This window comes from Chiloscyllium plagiosum, chromosome 3 (genome assembly GCF_004010195.1).
Source record: "Chiloscyllium plagiosum isolate BGI_BamShark_2017 chromosome 3, ASM401019v2, whole genome shotgun sequence".
Classification (NCBI taxonomy): Eukaryota; Metazoa; Chordata; class Chondrichthyes; order Orectolobiformes; family Hemiscylliidae; genus Chiloscyllium; species Chiloscyllium plagiosum.
In genome coordinates this window covers 127,194,203-127,212,291 of record NC_057712.1, presented here as the reverse complement: position 1 = coordinate 127,212,291, position 18,089 = coordinate 127,194,203, and the positions used below count along the sequence as shown (strand labels likewise).

Sequence of the window (18,089 nt, the reverse complement as noted above, 5' to 3'; positions counted from 1 at the left end):
GGTCCCTGGTTGTGGTTGCACGCTCTCTTTGAATTGATGCACTTGGATCATTGTTTCAGATGACTTTTTGATCTGCTTTAAAAAACCTTCACAGAACTGACCCACATTGATTTGCCTCTATTTTGAAAAGCAAATCCTAAAATATAAGACACTTTTCATTGTTCATCCTCTTAGCTTCTTTTCCTTAGTCAGCAGAGACTTTAAATTGCTGCTTTGAGTCCACTGGCAGGAACCTTTCATAATAGATTACCTAAGATTTCAGTTCCAATGACTTGAATATTTTTAATATCAAAATTGCCCTGGCTTAGAAGCCACAAATAAAAGCACTTCAGCTATACTGACTGGTTGCCCCAAAGTAAAATTCTATTTTCCTAAGAGAAAGCTGAAACTTGGTTCTCAACTGTATTTCTTGTTCTACTCAAATCAGACTTTGAACCTTCTGTATTTACTGTTGAATTTTTTTTTAAAAAAGGGAGAGTGGCAGCAGTTGAATTACCGTTGTTGAGCTACAGTTGTTTTCTAGGATAGAGAAAGGACTCCTGATAATATTAAAATGGAATGATGGGATGAATGCTCGAATAGTTTTCCACTTAATAAAGTCTCTTACATGACAAGTGGGTGTGGGGTAGCTGCTATTCGGGTAACTGCAATCCTATTCAGAGACTGACACTGAGGTGGTTGGGAAGTGGAATAAGGAAGGAAAAAAGTCAGTCAAAATATTTTAAGTTGCAGCAAAATATAGAATACAAACTTCAAGTCAATTTAAGAATTACTCTGTTCCATTCCATCTCCTCCCCAAATAGCACATTATAAAATCATGATGACTGTTCAGCTATTCACATAATAAATCACCAGCCCAATCTTTGCACTCTTGTGAAAATCATTTGATTGATCAGCATGAAATGGCTTATCGTTTGAGGCCTTGGTAGGGCCTATAAAAAGGATGTGGAAATTGCTCCGTCATCAAATTGATATTGTGCCTTTGACCTGCAGAATGAATAGATTCAATAACCCAGTACCATACTGCCATTGTGCTTTGCAAAACAAATTGTATTTAAATACTTTAGAATTATAATGAATGCAAAAAGAACAGTTGACACTAGTTTGACAAGTCTATTATTGTTCCTAATTAGTAGTTTTGCATTGGTATTGTTTGGAAAAGTACATTAATGAGCCTGACTTGGAAAAATGTCAGTCCCTCAGCAAAAACCTGTATACTGCATCAGTGGCTTCAATTGTTTCTCCCTCGGTTGTAAGTTTTAATTTTATTCATTTTATTACAGAGGCATCAACTGGCTTTTCAAAACCACTTGCACTCCTTTGGAGAAGATATGAAGCATGGCCATTGTCAACCAAGTTGGAGGCCTTTAAGAGTGAAAAAAAGCCAAGGTTTTGCCAAATGCGCTCTGTGAATTACAGTCAGTTCTGCTATAACATGGTAGTTTTCGTTCTCGTGCAATCCCATGTAATAAGAAAATCGTGCATCATTTAAACTAATGGGGCTGGAATCATGTTATAACCAATACACGCTTTAACTGTACGTTTTATTAACTGGTTGCTCTACCTGCCCTGCCACCTTTAATGACATACATTCATACACCCAGGCCCCTCTGCTCCTACACCCTTTGGTGGTACTTTTCATCTTATATTGTTTCTCCAGGACCTTTCTACCAAAACACACACTTCTCCATACTAACATCACCTGCCAACTATCGACCCTCTCCAATAGCTTGTCAATACATTTTCACACAGTTTTACACTTTCCTCCTCAGTTTACAGTGGTCCCAATCTTTGTACCATCCACAGAATAGTCTCCTGCAAAACAAGATCAATATCATTAAGACATATCAGGAAAAGCAAGTTCTAAAATTGATACCTTCGGAGCTCCAATACAAACATTCGTTCTAATACAAACTGAAAAATATCAATCACCACAGGTCAGGTATCCTTTATCCACACATCAAAAAATTAAAAACTGAGAATCTTTTGAAAGCAAAAAACGAACAGACCCTCGGACACACTGAACTACAGAGTCACAGAGCATCGAAACAGATGCTTTGGTTCAACTAGTTCATGCCAACCATATACCCAAGCTAATCTAGTCCAATTGGCCAACACTTGGCCCATATTCCTCCAAACCTCTTATTCATGTCCCTGTCCTAATGTCTTTTAAACCTAAGTGTACTTGCATCCATCATTTCTTCTGGCAGCTCATTCCACACAAACTAAAGAAAAAAATTTGCTCCCTGCCTTTTTTAAAATCTTTCTCGTCTCACCTTAAATATATGCCCTCTAGTTTTGAACTCCCCTACTCCTTTCAAATATTATTGATCTTGCAAATAGTTGTCAAGTATTATCACCTTCTGTTTCAAATGTGTCTTGTGTGCACACTTCCCCTTTTGAAACAAAAACAAATTTGTGCCAAGTAGTTAACCTCACACCTAGTTAAATTAGGCAAACCATCTTAGGATGTTTTGTGTTAGAGATACGATGCAAATGCAAGTTGGTACTAAAAATGAAAAATAATTTTGGAGTATAAATAACAGACAGTACATATTTCCTGTCAATCTTTCACTAACTAAAAAGTAAAGCTACTTACATTGTCTCGCTGATCATAATCAACTGAGCTTGACACGGACGTCAGGCGTTCGTATCGGTCATGGTTTTCGGAATCCAGAGCTGAAGCCACACTGAAGAAGAGGAGATTAAATGCTTCTAACACAGGCAATGACCAGTACAATTACACCACTAATTAGCTTGACACAAAAGTGCCATTAAAAGTACTGTGCAGCAGGCCTTGACGATGCTGATCTTTCTACTTTAATGCTGACATTCAAAAAGGACTGCATTTCAAAATGTATCAAACAGAATATTCATGAGCAGCAATCCTTCAGGTAATTTGTCTTCACTTTGCCACTAAACTCTTACCGTCTCAATATAGTTAACTGGCATGTTTCCAACTCAAGCAAATAGAAATAGACTTGTGCACTTTGGCAATGCCTATATTGTTAAATAAATATTTAAAAAGCCTTCAGATCTAACTGGAAACAATATGTAGATAGCCCAAAGAGAGGTCCGTACTAGACCTTGTACTGCGGAATGAGCCTGGTCAGGTGATTGAAGTGTCAGCGGGGGAGCAAGTGTAAGTTGATGCATTTTGGGTGGTCAAATGCAAGAAAATGTATTCAGGAAATGGCAGGATCCTGTGTACTGACATACAGAGGGATCTTGGGATGCAAGTCTATAGCTCCCTGAAAGTAGCAACACAAGTGGATAAGGTGGTAAAGGCGCATATGGCATGTTTGCCTTCATTGACCAGGGCAATGAATATAAAAATTGGCAAGTTATTTTGCAGCTGTATGTGAATTTAGTCTGGCCACATTCGAAGTATTATGTGCAGTTTTGGTTGCAGCACTATGGTGAAGATGTGGAGGCTTTGGAAAGGAAGCAAGAGAGGTTTACCAGCATGTTGCCTGGATTAGAGAGTGCATTAGCTATGAAGGTGAGATTGGACAAACTTGGATTATTTTTGCTACAGCATCAAAAGGCTGAGGGGCGACCTGATAGACATACATAAAATTGAGAGTCTTTCATTTTCAGTGTGGAAATGTCAAATAATAGGTGAAGTTTTAAAGTGAGGGGAAAAATTTAAAAGTTTTAAAAAAAAAAACAGCGGGTGGTAGGTCCCTGGAATGCACTTCTAGGGGAGGTGGTAGAAGCAGATACAACAGCAATGTTCAAGAGGCATGCAGACAAATACACATGTAGGGTATAGAGAAATATAGACCCCATTTACAGACAGCTGGGATTATTTTAGAATGTCATCATGGTCAGCACAAACATGGTGGGCCAAAGGGCCTGTTTCAATGCTGTACTACTTATTCTACACTCTTAGTGCCGTAATCAACTAAGGTGGCTACTAGCTGTGCAAGAATCATGTACTGGAGACCTTGAGCATTAATACCCATTGAAACTTAACAAAAGACAACTATCCAAAGAAGAAGTGTTTCAATATTAAAATACCTTTAAACTGGCCATATTATGCCAGTTCAATTATGAAGGATAGAGCTTGTATGTAAAATATTAGGAGCAAATTAGGGGTTGGGAGATATTTTTGCGAGGAGAAAGTGAGGACTACCGATGCTGGAGATCAGAGTTGAGAATGTGGTGCTGGAAAAGTACAGCAGGTCAGGCAGCAGAAGAGCAGGAGAATCGATGTTTTGGAAGGGCTTATGTCAGAAACGTCGATTTTCCTGCTCCTCGGATGCTGCCTGACTGCTGTGCTTTTCCAGCAACACGGTCAACAGATGATTTTTGCTGCATGCATTATTTAATCATTGGCATCAATATCAGTAATATAGGAGATCACATGCCCTCTTCAGCCACTATTTAACAGGAAACCAAGATTGGGGAGGTAAGAATGGGAAAGAGGTCCCAACTTAAATGACCAATTGGACAAACTCTCTATCAGGACAGAAACTACCTTTTCCATTTGGATTTTGCCATAATTCCCAAAGTTTTCCTCAAATTCCTTCAATGTCGCTGGGTCAATATTCTGGAATCTCCTCCCTAACAGCATTGTGGGTCTACCTACAGCACATGGATCGCAGTGCTTCAAGATGACAGCTTATCACCACCTTCTCAAGGACAACTAGGGACGGGCAATAAATGCTAGGACATGTGCCTGACGAGCGAGTAAAAAAAAGAGCACTTTCAGGCTAAACCCAATAAAACAAATTGCTAAGCAGCATATGCTTGATTTACGGTGATGGACAGAACTATTTTCCATGTTCTGAGCAGATCTCCTTATTTCTCTGGACATAAGATACATGCATACAGCTGAGAGTAACATTCCACAGAGGGTGTAGGAGAGGATAGAGGCAATAACATATGCCAACCTCTTCAACTGTACAAATGTTAATTTAATCATTTTTTCTTTTCAAAATTTTTGTTGAGTTTTTCAATTTTAAATTGGTTTTATTTGGAAATGAATATATTTAACCATTAGATTGAGATGGTTAAATAATGGTACAATCAAAACAAACTTTCAGAAAGTTTACCAAAAGGATCTAAAACATGATAATAAAGTGATAACGAATTTCCTAAACTTTCCTTTTTCAAAAGTGTTCTTAAAAATGTCAAAAATAAGGCTGAGACTTTCAAATATCACCAAAATGAGATCTTGTGGGGACAATTCATAGAAGAATAGGTCACTAGATGAACTCTGACGAACATGCCTCTGTCAAAATGCAAAAAACAGTTTCAATCATTTGCTTTGTGACTTGTAGGCATCACAGAGTGGAAATCAGCCTCGTTATTTGCCTATGGTGATTGTATTTTAAAAATAATTAATTTTTCTCAAAGTGCTTTGTGGATTTGATTGAAATGAAAGTTGCATTATCATTTCTTTGTTCTGCTATATTTCAGCACTAAAGCAGTCTTGCACAGTAAATACACAGTGAAGGCTAATTGCCCAGTGACTTGACATCCAGCTGGAGTATAATGAAAATATCAGTTCTCTCTCTTTCACTGGCCTATTAAGATATCAAGCACATCAGGCCTGCTGACATACAAGACAATGCCACTTTAAACATGGAATCATGTTGCCAATCACCACCACCTCTAGTAGTTCATCAGCTGGCATCACATGCAACTTGTGAGGGAAGAAAGAGAGAGAGGTTAGATAAGGGTTAAAATTTTCAGAACCAAGGACTTTTGAAAATCATCACCGTCAACAGGTAGAGAAGTAAAAGGCAGATGTTCAGTTAGGACTACCAACAAAATAATCGGAAATTCTGCATTCCAAATTCTGTCAAATTGGAATTAATTTATACCTATCCAAGAAAATCCCAATCATCCTAACTACCTTTCTACACTTGACATTTCTACATTTGCATTAAACCGTGGTTAGTTCAGCACGTAGTATATAACATTTCAGTCTACTCATTACCCACTACAGGCCTGTGTTCCTCTGTCTTAATTCCACTAGAATATTTTCACTTCCCATACCTCAACCAGTACATGACTGGCTTCTCTGGCCATGACTACCCAATTAATGTTTGGAAATGTTAAGCACTGGCAAGGTTTGAAACAGAAATAAAAGGGCAATGCAGAACTGATACTAATGGAACTTTGTTTTGTTCTGAAACAGTTTGCTGAATAAAACATTAGTGAAATGATTCAAACTTTTTTGTATGTTTTTATAAAAACTGCACAAACAAGGAACTAAGGTAGGCTACTCAGCCCTTCAAGCCTACTCAATATGATTTTAACCTCAACTCTACATTTCTGCACGTTTCTGATAACCTAAGTAATCAATAATCGACCAATTGTTGCTTTAAAATATTTAAATAATCCGCATCCACTGTCATTTTGAGACAGGGGCTTCCAAAAAGTCTCAACTTTAGAAAGGAAAATTAAAATCTTCATCTGTATTAAATGGATGACTTATAACCCTAGTTCTAGATTCTTCAGCTAGAGGAATTTTTCTTGCAACATCTATCCTGTCAAATTCTCTCAGGATCTTGTTTCAAGATACCTCTGATTCTTCTATACTACAGATGACATGGACTTAGTCTGTCTAGCCTGCCCTCAAGGCAATCCACTCATTCCACATATTAGTCTAGATAACCTTCTGTGAACAGCTTCCAATGCATCAACACCCTTCCATAAGTACAGTAACAAGTATTACTCTATATGTGGTCTCACCAATGCCCTGTACATCTGAAACAATGTCCTATTCTTGCATTCAATATCCCATACAATATAACATCCTATTAGTTTTCCTGATTACTTGCTGTTATCACGTGCTAACTTTCTGCAATTCAGTCACTGACATCTAGATCTCATGACATCTCAATCTCTCCACTGCGACAAAATTTTTTTTTTTAAATTTCTGCCAAAATGGTCAAGTTGATGCTTTCCCACACTACGTCCATTTGGCAGACCTCTGTCCACTCAACCTCTCTGTAGTCCTTTGTAGGCTCATGCCCTCTTTCAATTCACTTTCCTATTTTGGGTCATCAGACCTTCACTCCCTACAATTTACACAAGTGATTTGGATAAAAAGTGTTCAAGCCCTAGCATTGACTCCTGTGGCACACCACTTACAATATCTTGTCAGCTTGAAAAAGACCAGTTTCACGCTACTTTCTGCTTCCTGTTAGCCAGGCAATCTTTTGTCCATGCCAATATGTTACTCTTAACACCATGAGTTTGTATTTTCCACAATAACCATTGATGTGGCACTACTTCCTATGCCTTCTGGACATACAAGTACAACACATTCACTGGTTCCCCTTTATCTACAGCACAATTTATTGGTGTTATTTGACAAAGTAAAAAATTTCTCTGATAAAACCACATTAGCTCTGCCAGGTCATTCTGTTCATATCCAAGTACTCTGTAATAATGTCTTTAATAATAGCTTTAACATTTTCTCTATGATAGATGTTAAGTTAACTGACCCGTAATGTCCTGCTTTCTGCCTCTATCGCCTCTTTTTGAATAAAGAGGTTACATTAGTTATTTTGCAAACAAAAGAAATCTTCCTGAATCTAATGAGTTTTGGAAAATTAAAATCAAAACATCAACACCTCACTAGGTACTTTAAGACCTAAGAATGAAATCTCAGGACCTCTGGTCTTGTCCACTTACATTTCCAACAATTTACTCAGTATTACTTTCCTGGTAATTGTAATTTTTGAATTCCTCCCACCCTCTCAATTCCTGATTTACAGCTATTTTTGGAATGCTGCTTGTACCCCTTCTAGTAAAAGGCCAACACAAAACTTATGGGCAAAGTTTATGGGCAAATACCACCAATTGCTGTGGGTAGTTGGTTTTCCCAATGCTGAATATTATCAACCATCTATGAGATCGCTATATAACCACATTGTAGAAGCATTAAATTGCAGGACAGTCCAACTGAACATCGGCGATTAAGAACAATTAACATTGTTTCGATACCAGGGCTGTCCATGCAATAAGTGCACCTTGTGAGAAGCTTCACTGTATGTGGAATTACTTGTGAATTTTAAATAAACCTCGTCACCAGAAATTTCTACATTGTAATGGCTGTATGGCCAAATTAGAGTTAATTTGACAATAGTATCTGCACTTATTTTTCTTTCATCCTTACTGCTCCTGCCCAACCGTTCCCCAGTCTCACACCTCCAATACATCGGCTTGTCAACACTACTTACTTTCCCAGCTTATGTTTCCTCATTTCAATTTACGACCTCCTTCAACTCTATGTTTTCCAATGCTTATCTATTACTTTTTAAAACATTGCTCTCAAAGTCCGATGTATTCCTCATTTCCCACAATTGTTATCTCTTAAATCTTACTTCTCCCTGGAGCATTCTGAAATGGCACTAGCGGTCACATATCCCAAAACAGAGTTTCTTCAGTCTGGTTTGTTCCCTCTTTAGACCAAATTCAATTTAAAACAATAAATCAAGATTTTTTACTGTGATACAACTACTGGAACAAGGTGATCTTGTAAAAGTTTGGTTAATACCATGGTGGTCAACTGTTGAGCATCATTCGGTAATAACTCAGGAGCCCCAATGGAGCTCCAGCTATGATGCTTCATTTGCTGCAGAGGAAGATGGTTGGCTAGAAAAAGTGCACAATTCACCAGCCTCACATTTTAGCTGTATGCAGTTTCTGTGTCCCTTTTCCAATGACCATGCAAATAAACTTCATGTGGAGACTGTTTATTTGTTTGTGGTATTTGTCCCACAACTACCAAACTGAAGATCACATTATAATTGATCTTGTTCTGAAATCACACTAATTTGCGGGAAGATGTTTCAGAGACATGCAATGTTGGTTTTTTTTGGTATGCATTATTGCTTTTTAGTGGAACATCAGACTCAAAACCACTACAATTTCAGGTGAAAATGAGAAGCAATCTAAGCTTTTGGGCATTCTGTCAATTCACTCCATGAGCTCAAAATCCCACTTCTCAAACCAAACCTTCAGTATTTTCCCTTAATCCCGCAATGATTGACTCGCTGCCTTTCTTTCCGAAGTCTATTTAGAAAGTACTTTGGGATATTCTAATATTTAATGCACTAAGTAATTGTAGGACATGACAAGTGGTATGATTAGCAAGAAAAACTTCAATGGTTCAAACACAGTCCTTCAGAACGAGTTATATTAAGGTTTTGACAGATTATTGAATTTAAAATTATGTACAGCTTCTCACATGGGCAGCATACAGTGAGCATTGAGACTTGATGCTATTTTATAGAGGTACAAAGTTCATTTACTATACATGCCAAAGGAAATTAAGACACCAGTAGCACCCTCACCATTTTTTAACATTAGTATCACCTCAACCCAGAGATCATGTGAATTAAAAAGATGTTAATATTGTCACAGATCATGGGAGAGGTATCTAAAATGGAAAAAAAACACAAACGTACTATTCCCGCTCTTCCGCTCGATGTTTTCCACGTCTCTTTCTAAAAATGTAAAAGAAAATTCTTAACAATACACAAAAAGGACAGAAGTTCAATTTCAGAACTGGTTAGCTGGTTAAAGAACTTCGCACAAGTTCCAAGTGGGGATGTTGCAATGGTTTTTCTTGTCATGCAAATCCGACAACCATGTGTTGCAATAGTGAGAGGGTAATAGGCCCAAACATGTCTGCTTCCATTTAAACATGTGGACAGTTTTCTTTTTGAAAAGAAGTTTTCATGGACGACTCTTACTCTAGTTCCAACTGAAGACAATTTATATCAGTCTTTTCATAATGGAAACAATAAATAAGAGAAAAATAATGATGATTCCCAACACGATCCAATGTGGTGATTCAACGAGAGCTAGAGAGAAGGAAAGCATTGTACCACCAGGACAATTACTGAGGTGGGGGAGCAAATACACACCCAAGTATGCAATTTCAGAATCATAGGTTAGTACAGCACAGGAGGGCACTCAACCTTTCAAGTTGATGGCAGCTCTTATCAGGTGAAATCCAGTTATTTTCATCAGCAAATTATTTAAATAAAGATGTAATGAATCTACCAAGAATTAGTGCTTAAGAACTGACCACTCACCTGTTCAAAAACACCTCTGAGGATATTTTGAGTGCTGCCAGTAGAGGTTTAAGCTTTGGAACTTCAGTGCACCATGGAAATAAACTGGTTGCACACATTCACATGATCTGTCTTTAGTTCTAAAGATAGTGCCTTACTCAACCTGAGTGCAGCCCAATATATTGTATGGATCTGGTTAAGCTCAGTGCATATAACCCAAACAAAATGCACTCTCAATAATATAATACCAGAGAACTTGCATGTCTAAAAATTTTAATCACCTGAATCAAACAATAGCTAAATGTTGATGGGACAGTTAAATGGACAAAAGGATTAAATTCAACAGTTTGATATCCATCATTTAGCAAATTTTAACAGAATTGATACAAATGAAGGCAACTTACTGATGTGTAAGGGAAAAAGAACTTTGATTAATTACTAGGTGAAAGAGGCGGTTCCTAATAGTGAAATGCAAGAATTAGTATTAATTTGGCATTACAGGTCGTTCTAAAATGCAACAGTTGCATTCTTGTGCAACTCTGCATTGTAGAAAAATCATGATTTAGAAACCGTGCTTAGTGTTTGGTAATGTAGTCCCATTACAGACAAAATGTTTTAAAAGTTTGCACTTTAGAATCAGCGTTCCCAATTTGTCAATTGTGTTACAGTGAATTAGTGTTGAGGAAACCTTCATTACAGCAGAATGACCTGTATTAAGAACTAGGTTGTGTGAAGCATTGGAAACCTGCAACCAGATTGCATTTTACAAAAAAAAAGAGTCAATAATGCACCACTATACAATTCAGGACATCATTTGGCAATGTTAATATCCAGTTAGCTGTTTACAATAACTAATTGTAAGAATTCTGAAGAAATGGTTTTAAAAGTGATTAGCATAACAGCTGAAATAGCACCTCCTGAATAGGGAAAAAAAAACTATTTTTGAATGGACATAATCAATTTCACAAGGTAACACCACCCAGAAAACTAGGGCTGCCCATTTTAAGTATTACATTAAAAATATTCAAAGTAATACAGTTGGGCAACTTAAGCTGTATTTTCAAAGCTCTGTGCCAAGTTGATCCATTTTTAAAAAAAAATTGATGAATTCCACTGATTTGCATTGGAATTAGGAAACTGAAGTACTAAACCTTAATGTAGCTTTATTATTTCCCAATTAAAACTTCAGCAACCATGTGCTGATTTATCTGATCTCAAAAGTGACAGAGGCTATGGTAAACTCAGTTGATTCAAGTGCGGCTAGAGGTCAGTGAGGAGAGACACATAGAATTAGATGCATCCATTCATCTGGAGTGGTTCACTCGACTATGAGTACATTCCAGACAGTGACACAGGTCTTATTTTTAAGAAATGTTAATGGATGCAGAAATGAACAGTTCAACAAAGAAAAAGGCAGAAGATAAATACAGGTCTTGAAGTTATACAGTGCAGGCCATTGTTTTATTGCAATCAATCAATCATTCACAGTATGTGGGCATTGCTTATCGTCCTTCCCTAAATACTTGAGACGATGGAAACCTGTCTGATTGAAGTAAGTTTTTGCAGAGTAGGGACACCCATAATGCTGCTAAGCAGGATTTTGATCCAGCAAATGGTGATATATTTTCAAGGCAATAAGGTATGAGTTTTTGAAGGTGTTGATGCTTCCATGCACTTGCTGCCCTTTCCTGAGGAAGGGCCTGTGCCCGAAACGTCGAATCTCCTGTTCCCTGGATGCTGCCTGACCTGCTGTGCTGTTCCAGCAATAAAGTTTCAACTTCGCCCTTGACCTTCTAAATGGTAAAAGTCGTCAGTTTATAAAAGGTGGTGTTGGAGGAGCCAAGAGTTCTGCAGTGCAGTGGGGAGGGGGAGTGAATATTTTAATGTATTCATTAATGGGATTTAGGCTATGCTGGCTGGGTTAGCATTAATTGCCCAGAGGACAGTTAAGGAGTGAACCATACTGTTGTGGGTCTGGAGTCACATATAGGCCAGACAAGGCAAGGACAGTGGTTTCCTTCCCTAAGGGGCTTTAGTGGATCTGTCATTCATGACAATCAACAATGACTTCATGGTCAGCATTAGACACTTGTTCCAAATTTTACTGAATTCAAATTCCACTATGTCAAGACAGGATTTGAACTTGAGTTTCTGGACTATTGGTCCACTGGTAATACCCTTTGGGCACTGCCTCCCTCAAGCACTGGGGGGGGGGGGCGGCATCCCAAGATGTTTGCCAATCAAATTGTCTGTTTTGTCCTAAATTGTGTCTAGGTTCTTGGGTATTGTTGGAGCTGCATTGATTCAGATCAGTGGAGAATTCTTCAAGCATACTCCTGACTTGCTTTGAGGAGTCACACACCTTAGAACTTTGGCTACAACAGCAGGTCAGAGGCTCAGAGCATACAGCTGGTTCAGCCTAGCCCAACTAACCCACACGAATGTGTCACTCCAGTCTTTGCCAATGTAACCATACTGGTCAAGTTGTAATGGTTTCCAACCATCATCTGATTCTTGGACAGATGATGTGGCATGACAGAAAGACATCTAAATAGCAAAGAGATTTACTTGGCCTTCTGCTCATTTGGCCATCATAAAACTTAGCATGCATCATTGGTGTACAAGAAATTTACATGATTATATTGGACAAAAGGCAAAGATGAACAAAGAATACAATGGTTTTCCAAAAAAAAAAAGAGCAATTTCCAGAGTCAGAGACTTCTAGGGCAATAATGGTGCAAGAGAGTGAATACAGGTACAAACTTATTAAATCAGATTTGTTAATTTAGTTCCAGCTGTTTGCAAATTGAAGTTTTAAGGTGTTTAATCTTTTCACTATTTCAAATTTCATCAGAAATTGTGCAGTTATTCTAAAAATGCTACTCATTAATTACAATCAACGTAATTAATTTTGCAGCAGAGTACAGCACAGAAATGGGCCCTGCAGCCTAACTCGTCCATGCCAACCAGATTTCCTAATCCGAACGAGTACTATTTGCCTGCATTTGACTCATCCCTCAACCTTTTCTTTGCATACACTTGCCCAAATGTCTTAAACATTGTAATTGCATCTGCTTCTACCACTTCCTCTGACGGTTCGTTCCATATAGGCACCTCCCCTTGTGTGAAGTTGCCAGAGGTCCCTTTTAAGTTTAAAATGAGACAGGTAAGATTTATGTTATCTGCTTTCGGACTCCCCTACCCTGGGGGCTATTCACCCCATCTATGCTGCTCATGCTTTTATAAAGGTCATTGCTCAGCCTCCTGTGCTCCAGGAGAAAAGTGTCATGGGAGTTGTGACTCACCTAATTACTGAAAATTGCACTAACTTTTAAAAGGAGACAAGCATAACGTTTGAGGGGAGAGATTAGGTTTATGGCTTAATTACTGAACAAACTTGCTTTGGAAGAGTTGGGCCTGTGCACTAAAGGTTGCCTAGCACCAACCTTCAGGAGTTGCCTTGTTTTCCAGGACACTTGGATGAATCAGTGCAAATACTTCAAACTTCATTAAACAAAACACTTTCTCCTTTCCGAGAGGCTAACAGACCTTAAAACAAGCTGAAGGTGTATCCGTCCAGTGACTTGAGTGTGTTTTGGGAACCTGAGTATGTCCCCAAATACTCAAAGACTTAACTCTACTTGGCTTTGCAGCTGAATGGAATTTCTTCCATCACTCTGAAGTGGTTAGCATTTCAATATCATTGGAGGAATCTTGAAGAACCATGAGCAGTCATCCAATTTTATACTTTTGAGTTCAGATCCATGGCCCATAGGATGTTTGTTTGAAAAAAGTGTCATTCTATAGAATCACATTGTCTTGTTTCCCCTGTGAATGTATTTGATTGGGATTAAGGAAATATAGTTTAACTCTACTATATAGTTTAGCTGCTAAACCAGTTTTTCCACTTGTTTACTATAAACTAAACCTATTCCTCAAACAAGTCATTTTTGACATGTCAAATAAACCTGGTTCTGAATAACAAAACTACTGAAATGAAGCAACTGGTCAATTTAGTAATTAAATTTAAACATTTACACTAATAGATTTCAGCTGATGTTCACCAAACCCACTAGTAGTTGAGTACTGAGAAGGGCCTTGAATTCAGGAAAGTATCACCATACTAGGTTTTTTTAGAGTGTGTCAACTTTTGAAAAAGTAGTAGATCCATAGTTCAAAATACCTTCAACTGAAGCTGCACCCAAATTTCCAAAGACAAAAGCGATGCAGCTTACTAGAAAATACCAATCGGGCAAATTGATTATCTGTGTTTGCTGTTGTGTTAACAAATTAGATTAGATTAGATTACAGTGTGGAAACAGGCCCTTCGGCCCAACAAGTCCACACCGACCCGCCGAAGCGAAACCCACCCATACCCCTACATTTACCCCGTACCTAACACTACGGACAATTTAGCATGGCCAATTCACCTGACCCTGCACATCTTTGGACTGTGGGAGGAAACCGGAGCACCCGGAGGAAACCCATGCAGACACGGGGAGAATGTGCAAACTCTACACAGTCAGTCGCCTGAGGCGGGAATTGAACCCGGGTCTCTGGCGCTGTGAGGCAGCAGTGCTAACCACTGTGCCACCGTGCCGCCCAAATAGATTCACCCAAAAGGAAGTTGTTTATCTTATTTATGTTATTTGCCTATAACATCAAACTGAAATGCATTTGTCAGGATGCTACAGCTTCCTGGAAACTCTGATCTTGGGGCTGAAACAACCATTCAGCTGGATTTTCTTTTTGAACTGTACCTACTGTGATGAAGGTAGAGGGATTCGGCATGCACAATATTTGCAAGTAATTCAATAAATGAAATAAATATGGATTAGTTTCCTTATGAAGCAAAATTATAATGTAGGTTTGGAATAAAAATAAGTTTTCGATCTGTACACTCCTAGTTTGAGCAATACAATAGCATTAGCTCTTGGAACTGTGCCCATATCCTACCTTCTATTTGGCCAGATATGTGAGCTCCTACAGTGGCATTTTTGCAAAATATTAAAAATCCAGCATCTGGAACAAATTCCTTCATTTAAAAAAGTGAAGATTCAGTATGAAGAATCATCTTGGAAGCACAATTTACACTGCAAATTTACTAAGACTTGTGTAGAAAAAAAAAGAGAATGCAAGTCACCTATTGCCTGTGCAAGGAATTGGTTTAGCCCTGAGGGCCACCAGTTTAGGAACTGGTGGCCCTCAGGGCAAATCACCATCAGTCACTTCTCTCTAATAGGAGAGCAGCACCTATGGTCTGGGAAGACTATGGCGACAATGCACGTTATATAAAAATCTCTTCAATGTTTATGGACCAAGGTGGTTCTCAGTTTTATGTTCTGCAGGAAAACACCCCCACCTCGCAACCATGTTGACAACATTGAAAACCAGTAGAAGTTTTTTTTTTTAAATTCAGGATGGTGGAAGGCTTGGAAATGAACTTGCATGCCACCTTGTCCCCACATATCTGTGCCCTTCTTTTTAAAAGTATACCCAAAGGACTAAGTGTTAACTTAGTGAAGCTACAAAAACTGGACTACTTACGTGCTAAACTGCTTGAGCAAGGGACAGACAGCGACATAATTCCACGATCAGTCAGATCTAAGCTCTGCAGTGGTGGTGATTGACAATTAAACAATTTGCTGGAGGCAGCAGTTCCACAAATATACCTCAAATTATTGGGAAGCCCAGCATATCAGTGCAAAAGATAAGGCTGAAACATTAGCAACAATCTTCTGCTGGAAGTGCCAAGTTGAGGTCCCAGCTCGGCCTTCTCCAGAGGTCCCTATCATCACTGAGCTTAGATAAAGGAATACTCATAGGGACTGGATACTGCAAAGCTTTCAAGCAGATATGGTACAGTTTCAACATAAAGCAAAATTATAGTGCAAGTTTTGAATAAAAATCTGAATGGTACTGAAGCACTCCAGAGCTTGTCATACACCTAGCCCACTGTCTCAGTTGTAGTCCCAGCTACAACACTGGGATATATGCAACAATGCAGAAAATTACCCAGGTATGCCCTATAGACAAGCTGAAGGACAAATCCAATCTGGCCAATTATTGTCCAGTCTACTCTTAAGTGATGAAAGGTGTCCTCACAAACATTCACTCTCTCAAACACCGATGCTCAGTAGCATCTAAAACATGCAATTCAGAAATTCAATTCCTAAAGACAGCATCTTTAAACTCATGAATCCTTTCAAAGAAGAACAGCAGCAGATACATGGGAACCACCTGCAAGTTCCCATCCAAGTCACTCACCATTCTGAATAGTTTCACCACCCCTTGTACCCTCAACAATAGCATTGTGGATCTACCCACAGCACATGAGCTGTAACAGTTCAAGGCGGCAGCTCATCACCTTCGAGGGCACTTATGCCAGATGAGCCAACAATGCTCAAGAGCGAATACAAAATCCTCCATTCATGCTAATACATCACCTCCAACACAGGCCTCATCCCAAAAGGTCGCCTGATGTGTGTAACTCAACAAATGCCTTAAGACTTCAAGAAATAAAAACAGAAGTAGGCTGTTCAGTCCCTCAAACGTGCTCCACCATTCAGTAGGACCATAGCTGATCAGATATTCCTCCTGTCCACTTTCCTGTCCTTTCCCTATAAACCCCAATTCCTTTACTGATCAAGAATCTCTCTCAGCCTTAAACACGCAGAAGGACACTGTTCCCACAGCGCTCGGTGGCAAAGAGTTATAGAACCATACAACTTGGAAACATGCCCTTCATCTTAATTCATCCACACGGACTAGGTTTCTTAAACTGAACTCGTCCCATTTGCCTGTTGGGCCAATAAACATTTCTTATCCATGTAAACATCCAGATGGCTTTTAAAATGTTGCAACTTTACCTGCCTCAACCATTTCCTCTAGCAGGAGATTCTATATATGTACTACCCTCTGCATGAGAAAGGGACTTGTGGTGCAACTTTTAAGTCTTTCCCCTCTCACCTTAAACCAAGCAGTCCAGTTTTGGACTCCCCTAGCCTGGGGAAGGTTCTAGATAGCGGTTATTTACAGCAAACTTTTGCTCACCTATTAGTTAAGCCACTGGATGAGATACAGCAATCAATTACTTATAGACAATATGCTTCTATACATGGTTTCCAAAGACTCCATACTGTTAAAAGGAATTTCTCATCTCAGCCTTAAATTGGTCCCCCTTTATTCTTAGAGTATGCCCTAGACTCTAAGGAGGGGAAAACATTTTCTTAGCAGTTACCCTGTCGACCCCCTTAAGAATCTATTTGTTTCAATTAGATCACCTCTCATTCTTCAAATTCTGGTGAGTGCAGACCCAATCTGTTTAATCTTTGTTTGTAAGACAATTCCCTCCATACCAGTAATCATCCTAGTCAGCGACCTCCAATGAAATGATATCTTTCCTTAAATAAGGGGGCCAAAACTTCTTACTGTACTGCAGATGTGGACTCACTAGCACCTTGTACAACTGAAGTCTTCCCTAATTTTATACTCCAAACCCCTTGACACAAAGGCCTTCCAGTGCCTTCTTGATTACCTGCTTCAATTGTGTGCTGACCTTTTCTTTGTGCAAAAGTATCCCTAAACCGTTAGAAAAACTGCAGAAACCTGTAACACTATTTAAATAATACTTTCCTTTTGTTCTCCGAAACTTGAAAGGGTTCGGAAAAGATTTACAAGGATGTTACCAGGGTTGGAGGATTGGAGCTATACGAAGAGGTTGAATAGGCTGGGGCTGTTTTCCCTGGAGCATCAGAGGCTGCGGGGTGACCTTCTAGAGGTTTATAAAATCATGAGGAGAATGGATATGGTAAATGGACAAAGTCTCTTCCCCAGGGTGGGGGAGTCCAGAACTAGAGGGCATATGTTTAGGGTGAGAGGAGAATGACAAAAGAGACCAAAGGGGCAACCTTTTCACACAGAGGGTGGTGCGTGTATGGAATGAGCTGCCAGAGGAAGTGGTGGGGGTGAGCACAATTGCAACATTTAAAAGACATCTGGATGGGTATATAAATAGGAAGGATTGGAGGGATATAGGCCGGA

The 18,089-nt window shown here is 39.0% G+C and overlaps 1 protein-coding gene across 7 annotated transcripts in view; it reads right to left on the bottom strand.

The window, feature by feature from the left end:
* The window catches only part of LOC122548516 (CSC1-like protein 2), a 211,408-nt gene that overhangs the window by 91,714 nt on the left and 101,605 nt on the right, over positions 1-18,089 (bottom strand). For 5 of the 7 annotated variants that reach the window (XM_043687274.1, XM_043687271.1, XM_043687267.1 and 2 more), the window contains exons 4-5: positions 9,435-9,473; positions 2,600-2,690 (exon numbers count right to left, since the gene is read on the bottom strand). In XM_043687274.1, the coding sequence (XP_043543209.1) occupies positions 2,600-2,690; positions 9,435-9,473 (130 nt within the window). The remainder of the gene's footprint in view (positions 1-2,599; positions 2,691-9,434; positions 9,474-18,089) is intronic. The other 2 variants (XM_043687269.1, XM_043687273.1) reach the window with 1 other exon arrangement.